The sequence below is a fragment of the Clinocottus analis genome, unplaced genomic scaffold, assembly GCF_023055335.1.
Source record: "Clinocottus analis isolate CAN_PGR_092001 unplaced genomic scaffold, fCliAna1.0.p SCAF_17, whole genome shotgun sequence".
NCBI classification, from domain to species: domain Eukaryota; kingdom Metazoa; phylum Chordata; class Actinopteri; order Perciformes; family Cottidae; genus Clinocottus; species Clinocottus analis.
The window spans coordinates 6,013,856-6,028,040 of NW_027175898.1; the positions used below are offsets into that span (position 1 = coordinate 6,013,856).

The 14,185-nt window shown below is 42.7% G+C and overlaps 1 protein-coding gene across 15 annotated transcripts in view; it reads left to right on the plus strand.

The window, feature by feature from the left end:
* LOC137787478 (ryanodine receptor 3-like) overlaps nucleotides 1-14,185 on the plus strand; it is a 93,600-nt gene that overhangs the window by 17,282 nt on the left and 62,133 nt on the right. For 10 of the 15 annotated variants that reach the window (XM_068579962.1, XM_068579958.1, XM_068579961.1 and 7 more), the window contains exons 3-13: nucleotides 4,069-4,173; nucleotides 7,583-7,597; nucleotides 8,161-8,235; nucleotides 8,421-8,499; nucleotides 9,006-9,118; nucleotides 10,307-10,406; nucleotides 11,061-11,154; nucleotides 12,016-12,090; nucleotides 12,700-12,856; nucleotides 13,483-13,647; nucleotides 14,059-14,180. In XM_068579962.1, coding sequence (XP_068436063.1) covers nucleotides 4,069-4,173; nucleotides 7,583-7,597; nucleotides 8,161-8,235; nucleotides 8,421-8,499; nucleotides 9,006-9,118; nucleotides 10,307-10,406; nucleotides 11,061-11,154; nucleotides 12,016-12,090; nucleotides 12,700-12,856; nucleotides 13,483-13,647; nucleotides 14,059-14,180 — 1,100 coding nt within the window. The remainder of the gene's footprint in view (nucleotides 1-4,068; nucleotides 4,174-7,582; nucleotides 7,598-8,160; nucleotides 8,236-8,420; nucleotides 8,500-9,005; nucleotides 9,119-10,306; nucleotides 10,407-11,060; nucleotides 11,155-12,015; nucleotides 12,091-12,699; nucleotides 12,857-13,482; nucleotides 13,648-14,058; nucleotides 14,181-14,185) is intronic. The other 5 variants (XM_068579959.1, XM_068579970.1, XM_068579973.1 and 2 more) reach the window with 1 other exon arrangement.

Genomic DNA, 14,185 nt, shown 5'->3' on the forward strand with positions numbered 1-14,185 from the left:
ATAAACAAACGTCACATGAAGAAGTTTGGAGGAAAGTGGACCGTATTAGAGGACAGAGGATGCATTCACCCAGGATGGGAGCTCCATGGAAACCAAACACCTATTTAGTTCATCTCAGTTAAGGTCCAGCAAAGATTCAGTGAACTCAAGCAGAGACGTACAGAAAGGAAGCTCAGCACACCATAAAAGCTCACACACACACGCCGCAGTCTTCATGAGGAGCTTTTCTGCCAAGGGTGCCGGGACAACGTGGCATCTCCGTGGGCCCGCCGCCGTCAGATGATAATTCCCAGAAATGACGCCCCTAGTTTGATGGAGTATTTCATAAAAAGTGCTTTTGTTGGCTCTGATTGCCTTCAGCTTTATTGCAGCTGAGCAGCAGCTGTAGCTGCTTAAGCATTTGCTGACGCACAAGTGCAACATTGTAACTACGACAGTTTTTAATGTAATTGTTTGGCACACAATTGCAGCATTGCAGAAGAAATTATCAAAAGTGATGAAGCACGTTCTCAGCCTTTTGCCTTTTTTATTCGACATATCAGTGATGGTGGGCATAAATATCGAAATGATGATTGGCTGTTGGAGAGAATTGTAACAATCCCAAGTCTCTCTCACCTTTCGTCAGCCCTTGTTGCTCTTCACCTTATCTGGCAAGATGCAGAGCAACAATACAAGCGTATGTTTCCCCCATAGCAAAGCCTGTTGACAGCAGGCCTAATGGGCTTTTTCCGCATTGATTGTCTTTTAATTATAATCCATTATAATTATATAATCCAAGTGTGAACATGTGAGGGATACAAGGATGTTTTCCAGGGGAAGGGGACTGAAAGAAGAAGAAATGAAAGATCCATTTAATCTTGGCATTTAGTATGTTGTCTCTTTTCAACCACCCCCTCCTGCCCTGAAACAGCTCTCACAACGAGTGTGTGTGTGTGTGTATGCTGAGGTGGGGGGGTATTGTGCACAGAGGGAGTTAATGCTTTCACCCCATATTGGATGGTAATTACACCTGACAGGTGTGATGGATGTTCTCCCTATCTGGCACTTTGTCTTCATTGCCAGCAATTTTTATTTTTTTGAAAAGGCATCACCCACCTTTGGGATCAACAATAGAGAGAGGTGTAAATACCCAAGATGGCAATTTAGAAGTGGGCCTGGATCCCTGCATAGAAAGTCTCTTTCCTTGGTGAACCAGTCCAGTAATGGGGCAGAGAACCAGGACCACAGGATGAGGTTGATTTAGAGTGTGCACAGTTTAAATGGCAACATCAATCAGCCTGTGAGAAGCGGGTTGGTCGTAATATACGACCAGCAGCTCTCGTCTGTCAGCGACTCAATAATATGACCACTGGAAGGTAGATGCCCACATAGCATAGTGGCAGTGACGCTGTGACTGTGTTGTGCATGCTCTGTATGTGAATCAAAAGAGAGTTCCTCTAATATGCCAACTGATGAGTTATTTTCAAATCATCTGGTTTGGATCTAGTCTTTGCCGCTTCAGATAACAGGTTTAGCATCTCCTCCAATTAAGCTGGAAAGGAGTGGCAGAGAGCGAGGTCAGCTCTTCAGGGCAATCAGCTTTAACCCTTTTTGACTCTCTCTGTGGAGACAAATAAAGACTCCTTTCTGTCCTTGCTCACCATTGAGCTAAGCTCTATTGGTTCATAAACCGAATGTCAGCAACCTGCTCTGCCTTGGAAGAGGACAGGGCTCATCATTCCCACCAGCTCTTCTGGACCTTGATTTCACTGCCTTGCTCTCTCCAGGCGGTCCCCTTCCCACCAACTGTTACAGTCCTGCGCCTGCGGAGAGCAAAGGTCAGCTGTTAGTCACACAGAGAGATGAGGGCGGGGTCAGATTGCTTCTCATCAGACCCTTTATTGTGATTTCTCTTCAGTGACAGAGCTAAAGGGAAGGCTAGTCAGTGTAGAACACAGAGCAGCTGTTTCTCCTGCTCACAGTCTTTATGCTAAGCTAAGCTATATGATTCCTGTAGCTTTATATTTAAAGCTGCAAAACAGTTTTTTTTACCCTTAGTGACATACAAACATTATCAACAGATGCTAACTATTTACACACATAGTAGCTACAGAGACACATTACTTCTATTTGGACTTGTCTTTCTGGCCACATGACAAATTAAAATCCATTGTTAACTCTTTTCAGCTGTTTTGGTCTCCACTAACTGATGAAGAAAATATCTGACATGTCAGCCACTAGATTTTCCTCGCTGGCTGTCTGTCTGCCGCCTGGTGCTGTGCAGGTACCGTACAGTCTGTTTAGAGCCTGTCAATGGGCTGAGGGTTGCTGTCAAGAAGTAGAGCTGACGGGGAACTGCACTGAAGAAATGAGAGTGGAATCAAGTATCCCTCATCTCTGCAAGAAAAACAATAGATGTATTGCTCAAAATGTCAAACTATTCTTTTAAGTGCATTCATAGGCATGCTGAGTGTTCCTTGTCTGAACAACAACCACGTGAATGAGATGCAACATATATTTATTACATCTCTCCGAATAACTCAAATCCCTCAAGTTGATGTCTAAATTAACTGACGGGGACGGGAACAAGTTGTCTGCGGTCGGCCAATGAGACAATCTGGAAGCTCTACTGTTGGATTACAACAAACTGGCATGTCGCCATAAATCAAGTCTTCCACAGTCATTTTCATCGTCCTGCCTGAAGCATCAACTCAAATTGCTATGGCCATGCACGTTTGTAGTCATTTTAGTCTCGTCCTGACTTTAAATCTGTTGAAACTTCACCCTGAAACTGGGTTGTGTGAAGTTTGCAAATGAGGTTAGATTTACCTGAACCAGTTTAGGAGGAGTCGAGACACTCCATAAGGAGGCCGAGGTGGGTGTTTAGGTTTATATCATTTATCTTGTAGCCAATCCCAAAAATATCTTCATCCCTGTTTCCCTCATTCTGTCAGTGAGTCGCTCCTATCCCCTCCCGTTCAAGTTTGGCCTCTTCTTATCTGAGCGCAGACTGACCTGAGACCTCTTAATCTGTTTTTAAAGTACCTTTTAATGAATATCACCCACTTGATTAAGACTAACTTGGTTCAAGTGCCATATAAGTGTAGCAGTCAGCACAGGTTTTATGAGTGGGCAACTCATCAGAATATCCCTGTGGAATCAGGAAGCACTCTTCATTTTTCTGGCTGTATGTGGATGTTTTGCTTATGCAGCAAAAAGTTCGTTACGCTCTAAATATAAATAAGTATTGATTAGACAGGTGACTGGGTATCATTTCATTAATGCTGCTTTAGTTATAAAGAGAGCATGTTGGGCCAATATATGTGAGTTTTTTTCTGAGGCTACTACTGTCATAATTATATTCATAACTTTTTGGGATCACACTTTAGTTTAGGCTATACAGTACAGACTGTAGATGCCTGGTCTAACTCTCATTTCTTGCACAGGATTTAAATTAACTGAAATGCTGTTCTGTATCTCCTGGGTTCAAATTTTTATTATCTATTACTTCACTGTTGTTTTGCAGCATGTTTATACTGCTTCCCAACAGAAGCAAAAGCAGCTAAGAAATTTTGAATTTCGGTTGCCTCATAAGCTACGTTCACACGGCAAGCCTAAATTCTGATTACTCATATCCAATTATTTGGTTTGGCTGTTCACATTATCCTTTAAAGATGGCCACTATCAGATTCCAGTGTGAACTGGTCACGGTCCTGACGTCTTGCATAGTGAACAAAGACACATGCGGCTTGATGTGCTAGACGTAAACATGGAGGCCACTGAGGTCAGCGTTTAGTTGATGTGCAGTTGAAGCTAACAAATTTGTGAGCAGATGATGACAACAAGAATGAGGAGGAACAGACACACATCTTGATTTATGTCCTTTTGTGGATCAACGGCTGCTTCGTAGCTCTAGAGCCGGGCGGTGAGATCATGACCAATGCAGAAGTGTGTGAAATGTCGATCAAGAGTTACAAACTTTCTTTGTTAGTCCTACTTATTGGGGGACTGAGTGCTGTGAAGTAAATGAAATAGGTCTTAAAAATGTTGTTCATTTTTAACACTAGACCCATTTGCCTGTTGTTGCAGTATGTTCCTCCAGACCTGTGCATCTGTACCTTTGTGCTGGAGCAGTCTCTATCAGTACGGGCCCTCCAGGAGATGCTGGCTAAGAGCGGACAGAACAGTGAAGGGGTGAGTGATGGTGAACACGTGCTGACACACATTCACAGATAGGTAACACTCCATACTTCCAACACTCCACAAGCCATCTCTGAGTCGTGTACTGTACGTCCCACCATTTTTACACGTTCAAAAGTTAAGCACTCTTAACTTGTTCAGTCACTATAAAGAGATTAATGGGAAGATAGGCCCATTACAGTGGCCTTGGGACCCCTACTGCGTAGAGGTCTGGGCCACTATGAATATTAATGAGGATGAAGGAGATGCTTCGGCATTACTGCAGCTTTTTACAGTGGTGTGTGCCTTTTAGCCCATTTTGATTTACTCCAAGGCATGGGGGAAAACAGCATAATTCAGCGCACATATACCTTTTTTTAAGTAAAAAGGGCAGCCAACTGTAGATTTGGGTTTTTTTCAATCAATACTATGATAATTTGTAGTCCACACTCATTTATCACTATAATCTCTGCACCTGATGTTGTTTTAGTTGTCTTCTTGCAAGTGTGTTTGCCTTCTTTCTCATTGCTGTGACAGATGTGTAATTCTCCCTTCTTTATCTTCTACTTTCTGTGTTTAATCTCCGTCTTCTGCATGATAGACGCGTGGCCCAGAGCGATGGGTATGTCCGCAACTCATACCATTCCCATCTTATCCCCAATGCATGACGCAGTAGATTCGCCACATAGCTCAACTGCCTAATAAACACGTCACCACTGAACATTTGTCTTCACATCAGAAAACGGTAGAAATTGTGGGTTGTGCTAACACCAGAGCCCATGCTTTGAAATAACTGATGATCGTATGGATTTGTTTGTGTTCACTGGGTAAGAAGATGTGTGTCTAAGTCCTGCCGAGTTGACAGAGACAAATGGAGGTTTGTATAGACTTCCAATAAGGTTCCTTGCAAACACAAGCTCTCAAACAACTTACTTTAAACTGCTGGAGAACTACAGCGTCACCGAAGCTGGATTAGCGTCAGATTAACATTAGTCATGCCCTCAGGGGCATTCAGATAGATCTTCATTGCGATGTCATTTGTTTTATGCAAACTCCAGCATGTAGGATAAGTTCAAATGTTTCACAGTGTCTTATTTTAATCACTCACTCTTGATGTAGGCTTTGAGAGGATGCAAACAGCTGAGACCAAATTTGATCAAGACAGAAAATTATCATAAGTGAGTTAGTCAAAAATCATGTGGTTAACACTGATGTCAGCGTTAGCCACTTCATCCTTTAATGCCACATGACTAATGATGGTAAGAATGTCCATAAATCTACAGTTGTTGAGGCTCATATTCATTGACTCGCCTTTTGAGATGAATTGATTTTTCAGGGCCAGAGCTTTGTAGCCACAGTGGACTGTCAGTGCTACAGAATGACAGAAGTCAAGACCATTAGTTTCACTGCCGCTGTGGAGATTTTAAGAGCTATCTGGCAGGGAATTATGAGTCACAGCAGAGAAAAAGGGTGCTCAAAATATTAAACACTACCGTTAAGACATATTTAACTGTAAGTCCAGCCTCATTCCTCATGCATCAGTACTGGTTTAAGGCCTAAACATAACACTTAAAGTCCAACTGACATAAAACAGTAGATGGACAACTTGGCCTTTGAGCACATATTTTTTTTGTGGTATTCTTCTCCCCTTATGCTATATGTACTATTTATTTTACAAGAAAACCGTTGCTGCATCCTTTAATTGTCGCCACCCAAAACCATTACGATTGGTTTAATAAAATAAAATAAAAAACAAGCTGGAGCCAGAATGAGTGCAGCCAGACCTTTTCCCTTAGCGATGACACAGCACTGTCGAGATACGTTTGGCAATGCGAGACCACCATACAGGCAAATAAATCACTTTATTTTGAACCGTATTTACAGAAAGAGATGACTAAATGGACGACTAAATATGATTTCAATTGGACTTTAATATTGAAGCTCTTCATACTTTATTAGACTACTTAGAAGATTTACTCATCGCCACAACCCGTTCCTTAATCTTTCTCTCCTTTTGTGCCTTGGAAGCAAAGACCTCAGAGGCTTAGATAACTTCGATTGACCGTTTTTATTGTGTTACTTCACTGTTTTCTCTCCTCACATTTATCTGTTTTCAATATTGTCTTTCTATTCATCATTCTTCGCCTGCACTGAAATGTCACTAGAGGAAGCACCATTAAAGGGGAAATGGAGGTTGAATGCGTCTCGGCTGAGGCTCTGAAATCAATATGTCTTTGAACAGATGGGCTTATCAATAGACAGTGGCTGGAGAAAATTGGTAGTTCAGGGTGTTTTAGCCGGAAGGTGCTGAGACTGAAGAAGACCTGCAAAGACAACACACTTATAACTGGTGCAAAGGCCAACCTCTCTAGCACAGTATACACCAGCGACTAAACTGTGTGAATTTGTTGTTGCTTATTCAAAAAGCAATGAACAGTTTGATTAAGCGGTGGTGGTGGTGGTGAGGGGGGGGGGGGTTAACACGCTGGTCAAAAGGGCAAATGATGAGATCAGTCAGTCAAGGAGACAAGTGCTGCTAAATGCCATGTCTTTAAATTGATGTCACTTATGGTCGACAGCTAGACAGGAGAAACAGTACTTGTTGCCTCTCTTATGTCATTGGTTGAGTAGTGATGCAATAAGCTGAGGATAATACGGTTTTAGTCTTTTCGGTTGCTCAAGATGTATTTAATTCTTGCTGCATTGTGTCTCCACATGCAACAAAATATTTGTCTTATTGATATGAGTCACTATTTCCCTCAGTTGTCCTGTACACTCTATCTGTGCAACGCAGTCCCCAGCCGCAGGAGGAGGAAGCGAGTGGAAGGCCTAGGTTTATTGGTTGTGGTGATTGCAGCTGGATGTGCCTCGCCGCATTAAGCTCAGTACCTCAGCCAGCATATAGCAGTAGCCAGAAGCACAGAAGAAGCCAGTGCTGCAGTCTGCATGACACAACTGCATCAAATCACAGGCCGGCTATTGTCCCAGTGGCCAATCGAGGAGGGATATAGGGAGAAAAAAAGAGAGAAAATGAAAAAGAAGGAGAGAGAGACTGTGCATGGTCGGTTGTTTTCACAAAACACTCCCATGATGTATGTATCTCTAAGATAAGTCTCGAGTTTTAATTAAAACAAATTGGCTTAGCTTTGGTGGATTTTAAGTCTCGATTACATATCATTAGTTTTCTGCACTGGTTGTAGTTTCAGTTTATTGTGACATGATCTTGGCTATTTGGAATTGTTTCAGACTTATTTTACTTTGGAACTTATTTTCCTTAATCCCGCTCTAAAAATGTATTGATTGACAGTCATGTGTGCCCACAGGATTTGTATCAAAGACTAAAATAAGGCCGAAGCAGGCAGGTTCAGGAGAACAAGGGTTCTTTCTGAATAATGAAACTCTTTCTTACCTTAATGCTTCCTAGAGGCTCATAAGGAAGGTGAGTAAATTGGGAGCTTGCTGAAGAAAAACAACAACAACTTCTTTATGCCCTTTGAATCTCTACCAGTAGAGATAACATTTGTTCCCCTCCTGCATCTTAACACAACCCCATAAGCGACGGAGTCATTCCCTACTAATATTGACATTGCATCGGAAATTCACAGTAGTTGTGCATCCTTCCCACATTCCCACTGTAGTCGGAGTGCTGGAAAGATGACTCTGTATCCTCTCCGCTCATGGATACAGGAGCAAGAAACTCCATCTCCCGTGGCAAGTCAGATTGCATGTCTTTATTGGTGAGATGGGGTGGCAAAAACCTCCTCAGGAGAAATGTGCCCCCCAGCTTGAGGTCATCGTCGCTGCGCGAGAAGGTCCCCGCTGAGGTCAACGTTCAGTGCCAGAGGTCGGGTGTTGATTGAAGCAGTTGGAGGGAGACCTATGGGGCTGTTCTGTCAGGAGCTTGAGCTGACATGTAACTATGTATTTGTGTGTGTGTGTGTGTGTGTGTGTGTGTGTGTGTGTGTGTGTGTGTGTGTGTGTGTGTGTAAATTATCTCTTTAGGCAGCGCAGAGTGGCGGACACAAGACTCTTCTGTATGGACACGCCATCCTACTTCGACATTCCTTCAGCTCTATGGTGAGAGACCGGACGCAATCAATGTCACCATCATGGGGAAAGAAATGTTCAGATTAACACAATAGCAAGATTTAAATGCCCCGAGCAATTTAAGTATGTCACATGAACAGCAGCATGTGAGCAAGGTCTTCTGCAGAGGGTTGTGTGTGACAGCTCTGTCCTGTGGGGTTTGATGTGTACCACAGTACCTGGCCTGTTTGAAGACTTCAAGGTCACAGACAGATAAGCTGTCCTTTGATGTCGGACTGCAGGAGGATTCAACAGGTAAAAGAAAAGCTTGGTACAGTTCTGCTTTCAGCCACCCTCTTTCATTCTCTCTGGCTCTGCCCCTCTTTGTCTGTCTCTGTCTTTGTTTCTGTGTTCCTCTCTTTGAATCATTCACTCTATCTCTCTCTGCTGTCTGCCAGCCCGCCTTTCTTCATCTCTCTCTCTGTACCTTCATTGCTCATAAGCTTATGTTTTCTCAGTTAATATTCCCTGTGGAGCACTGTAGACATAAAGCGTGGTTCTTTAGTCTGTGCTGATTATATCTCTGCTGCTCAGTTGCATTATTATTTATTTTTATACCATGCAGCAGATGAGCAGTCACTTTGATATGATCGTTGCCATGGTGCATCCACGTGCGTCCTAAGTTCTCGTTTCCTTTCTGCTCTCGCCTTATTTCATTAATATTAATAATAGACGACATTCAATATGGGGTTGTTGAAATTATAGAGTGGAGACAGCGTATATATGTGTATGTGTGTGTGTGTGTGTGTGTATCTTTGTAGGTGAGGCTTGCTGGTGGACAATCCACCCTGCCTCCAAACAGCGATCAGAAGGAGAGAAAGTCCGGATTGGTGATGACCTCATTCTCGTCAGCGTGTCCTCAGAGCGATACCTTGTAAGTTATCGCTCGTTGTTTGCTGTTTGATCCTTCAAGCTGGAGCTAGTGTGTGTGTGTGTGTGTGTGTATCTGTGTGTGTGTGTGTGTGTGTGTGTGTGTGTGTGTGTGTGTGTGTGTGTACGCGTGTGTGAGAGAGTGTGTGTGTGCATAATATAGAGGTTTTGGTAGGAGGGCATTTACTCTTCTTCCCCTGATGTGACACAATTTCAGATTATCCCAATCCTGTTACTGCATACCACACTCTCCTCATGACCTTTCTCCTGCAGGAGGATTTAACGTTAAAAACAACAACTTTCTCCGTCTCAGTGACTGCGAGGCTGCTAACGATAACATTTTGCACAATTTGATCTGAACTGGAAATGTCTTGTTTGGTGAATCATGATTTCTGCTGCAAGTGCCATTTCAAATTGTCATCCTCGTCACATATTCACATCCCACTGCCATCAATAATGATTAAGATCCCATTGCCCTACTGAACTGACCTTTTCAGCAATAGGCTTCTTCTTCTCCCATTACGTGTCCAAGCCCTCTATGCTTAGCATCACAGCACTATGCAAAACTGGTTCTCTGTGATCTACGAAGGTGGTGACTGCAGCCAGGCAGTGTTTACCTGCCTGGCTGGCTTACCACTATACTACAGTCACAATGTTAATCTGGGGGTCTGTCCCTGCTGTCACACACACAGTGGTATGTGGGGACAGCAATTAAGGCTGCTACAAAAGTTGCTGTTTGCATCCACCCACCCACACACCCACACACACACACACACACACACACGCACACACACACGCACACACACACATACACACACACACACACACACACACACACACACACGCACACACACATTTATGTGAAATATGACCCAGTGAGTGATGCTGGCACTGATCACACCTCTCACATTTGATGTTGAATGAAAAGTTTCAGTTATATATCTGAAATCCAGGGTTGATTCTCATAGCACCAACATTTGTTGGCTATTGGGTTATCCTCCAGAGATGTTTCACTTTCATAATAAAAAAAATAAATATTGTTCTAACAGTTTCCTTGTATTAAATAATGTTATTCTGTGGACCAGATAAGTAGCACCATGCACCATAATAATACAAAACATAATACAAATGTTCAGCCCATGTCCTTTTTACTTGTGTTAAAGCTTTACATCTTTCCTTCTCTTTCCTGCAGCACTTATCCATCTCCAGTGGCAACATCCAGGTGGATGCTTCCTTCATGCAAACCCTGTGGAACGTCCATCCCATCTGCTCCGGTAGCAACATAGAGGAAGGTAGAAACTACACACAGAACCCACTACACTCTATGTTTTCTTCTATATATATATATATATATATATATATATATATATATATATATATATATATATATATATATATATATATATATACATATATATATACATACATATATATATATATACATATATATATATATATATATATATATATATATATATATATATATATTTATACACACACACTCACACATTTATGATTAATCATAACAAAGAAGAAAAGAAGTCATACACACATAGAAAGGAGTAGATGTAGGCTGGCAGATAAATACCAATTAGTAAATATTTCTCAAGATCTCAAGTTTTCACTAATTAGTCAAAGATAGACCCCAAACATTCAAAATACTTTTCTGTGTTTCAGAATTTAATGAATGTTTAAAAAGAATCTTGTTAAAATGTTTTTTTTTTTTTTTTTTTTAATATTTCCACTCTTTTTGACCATTTCCAGCATTTGTAGAAAACGGCTTTGATCTTTATTGAGAACTTAATAAAACTACCTAAATTTAAAAGTGCCACCTACATTTATAAAACGTTTTTATGATTTATAACAAAAATAGCAACAAAAACAGGAAACAAAATATCTAGCGTCTCCTTTTTTCCATCGAAATTGCTCCCTTCCTCCTCCAACAGGATACCTGTTGGGTGGTCATGTGATGCGGCTGTTCCATGGACATGACGAGGTCGTGGCCATCCCAGGATCAGACCAGAGTGAAGAGCAGCAGAGGTGCGAAACACTGCTGAACTGGATTACACTGCAGGATTGAGGATCACCCTTTAATGATGGCAAAGCAGTTATGTTATGCAGCACACGAGAAGCTAACTGACCTGCGATTTACCTACGGTTGCTCAGCTGTCACCTTGTTTCATAAAAATGCTTCTAACCACCTTACACTCGGCTCTCCGGGGAGCTCAAATGGCTGCTGTGCTATTTATATCTACGCTATAGCTGTTTGTTGCCAACACGGATGAAATAAAAAAAAAACAGAAAAAATGGCACACTGGGCTCAAAGTGGGTCAAGACAGCGGGCAAAGCCCATTCACACTCAGCCAGGTGCCAGGAGATGTGTGTTCCTCCTGGGCGCAACCGCGCATACACACAGTGTCTATTTTTAGAACAGAGCACGGTGAATACGAAGGCAGGATTAGATATGATTTTCCCGCTTTGGCTTTTCCCCTACTGTTGTCCTTGAAATTCAACTGAAGGAGCAAGCTGTTTGGAGGTTTTACATTTTTCTGGGGCAGATCAAACACACTCCAAGCTGCCAGCGGCAGGTGATGAGCGATTTATTTAATCTTTGGACCCAGTCACCCATATCACTGAGAGACGGTGAAGCTGTGGGTTATCAGGGCACACCTGTCTCTGTTTGAAGGATGTGATCCTGTACGCGGCAGAATAAATGCATCTAGTGTGTATGTGTACACATAAACACATCTTCCTGGTGAATATCACTGTGACAAATGATAGTAAAGAGGTGGTGTTCTTCTAAGCCAGGATGAATGACCTTGACAGTATCAGTGGTGTCTAGACATTTGAAGCATCAACACACAGACAGACAACCCACTCATGCTTCTCTGGCATCCCCAGGATAGTCAACTATGAGACGGGTAAAGCCGGCGCCAAGGCCAGGTCCTTGTGGAGGTTGGAGCCGCTCCGAATCAGGTGGGTTGTGTTTCGCATGATCTGTTATTTATTTATTTTCTTCCTGCTTCTCACTACCTATTTTAGCATTTGTTTTGATTTTTACATCATTATTGTATCTTTACATTCCACCTGTTTCCCTGAATCTGCTGTTTTCTCATTCTTTTTTTTCTCTCTGCATCCATTTGTCCTTTCTTCCCTATCGAGGATTTTCTGCTGCACTTTGGCCCCTCTGTCTTTTTATTCTTCATCTCTCTCCCTCATTTTTCTTTCCTTCCCTTGTTATCTCTTTCTCTGTCAATTCCTTGATCCGTGCGACTTTACATCCTCACAATGCCTTTCCTTTTTCCATTTCAAATCCTGTGTCAAATATGATATTTGTCACTTCCACCTTGTACCTGGTTTGGTTTAAATTCTCTGCCGAGAAACAAAGTGCATAATTAGAGAAAAGTGTTCAGCTATTTACTAATTATTCTACTGCATGGCACGCTAGATAATTAACAGCTGGCAGTAATGTTTAGATCAACTAATTAGCGGATATTAGGCTTTCAGGGCTTATGACATGCACCTTTCCCTCCTTGTATTTTTGCACGTGTGCTTCATTTTAATGTGTGGGTGTGACAATGACAGCTGGAGTGGCAGCCACATCCGCTGGGGCCAGCCATTCAGACTGCGCCACCTGACCACCGGTCACTACTTGGCCCTGACTGATGATAGGGGGTTGGTGCTACAGGATCGGGAGAGGTCCGACACCATCGCGACCGCCTACTGCTTCAGAGCCTCTAAGGTTAGGACACACGTACGCACACAGATACAGATAAAAGGGCACAACATGTATTCCTTCGACTCCCTGCTGTTCTTCAAGGTGACGTGTCACAGGAGATCAACCACACACTTCCTCATTAAACATCACTGGAAAGAAGTTACAAAGGATCACCTCGAAACCTTTACAAATGACCCACCCACTCCCCTTGGACTGGAAAATCACCAGTTTTTCCAAGGACAATGAAAATGATTGGACCAGTGAAAGCTACAGCGTAGAGGTTAATGTAGCTGAACTCACCGACTCTGACTGAACCGTCCATTTAGCTTTATTCTGTGTAATGGAGTTTCTAGATGTGGCTAGGGATTGGGGGCCAATTAGTGACTCTTCCAATGTTGATTTAAAGCATTTATTATCATTTATCACTTGACACCTCACGTCGATTATGGGTTGCAGTTTCATCTGATCGTAGCAAAGCAATCACAATCATCCCACTGTGATGGATTGAGCCATACATTTGGTTGGAAGTTGATAAAGAACAGATCTGCGTACAACGTGTCTCAACGTGCACATGTTTAGTATTGTGCCAGAAAGCTCATGAGTTCCACACTGATCACTTTGACGTGTTCATTTTCTCCTCCGCTGTGCAGGAGAAGCTGGAGCAGAGCCCCAAGCGGGACATCGAGGGAATGGGGATGGCAGAGATTAAATACGGGGACTCGCTTTGCTTCATCATGCACGTGGCCACGGGACTCTGGCTCTCCTACCAGGCACCTGATGTCAAATCTGCCCGTCTGGGTCCCCTCAAGAGACGAGTGAGCGGAAACAAACACACACACACACACACACACACACACATACACACGTTCTGTCTGCATATGTAAAGCGAAGCAAAGTGAATAATGAATAAATGAGATTCCTAGGAGCGTATAATTATTTTTAGGGTAATGAGTTGATTGAGTTAATATTAATGTCTATTAGTGTGTACCCTTGCCTCAACTAAATATAAACATTATCTCTTGGCTATTGTTGCAGACGTTCTAGAGGTGTGTGTACAATGTGTCCTCCATGTAAACACAGCCAGATAGCCTGTAGTGTCAGCACCTGTGTTCCAGACAAAGTGGCTCGGTGTTGGCTGACGATGGCTTCTGACCGTTCCCTTCTTTCCCGATATTGTCTCATGGCAATGTCTTACAGTCTTTCTCTTCCTGTCGTGCCTCCTCTAGGCGTGCCTACACTCTGAAGGTCACATGGATGACGGGTTGACCCTGCAGCGCTGTCAACATGAGGAGTCCCGCGCTGCACGAATCATCCGCAACACCACATTACTGTTCAACCGATTCATCAGGTATG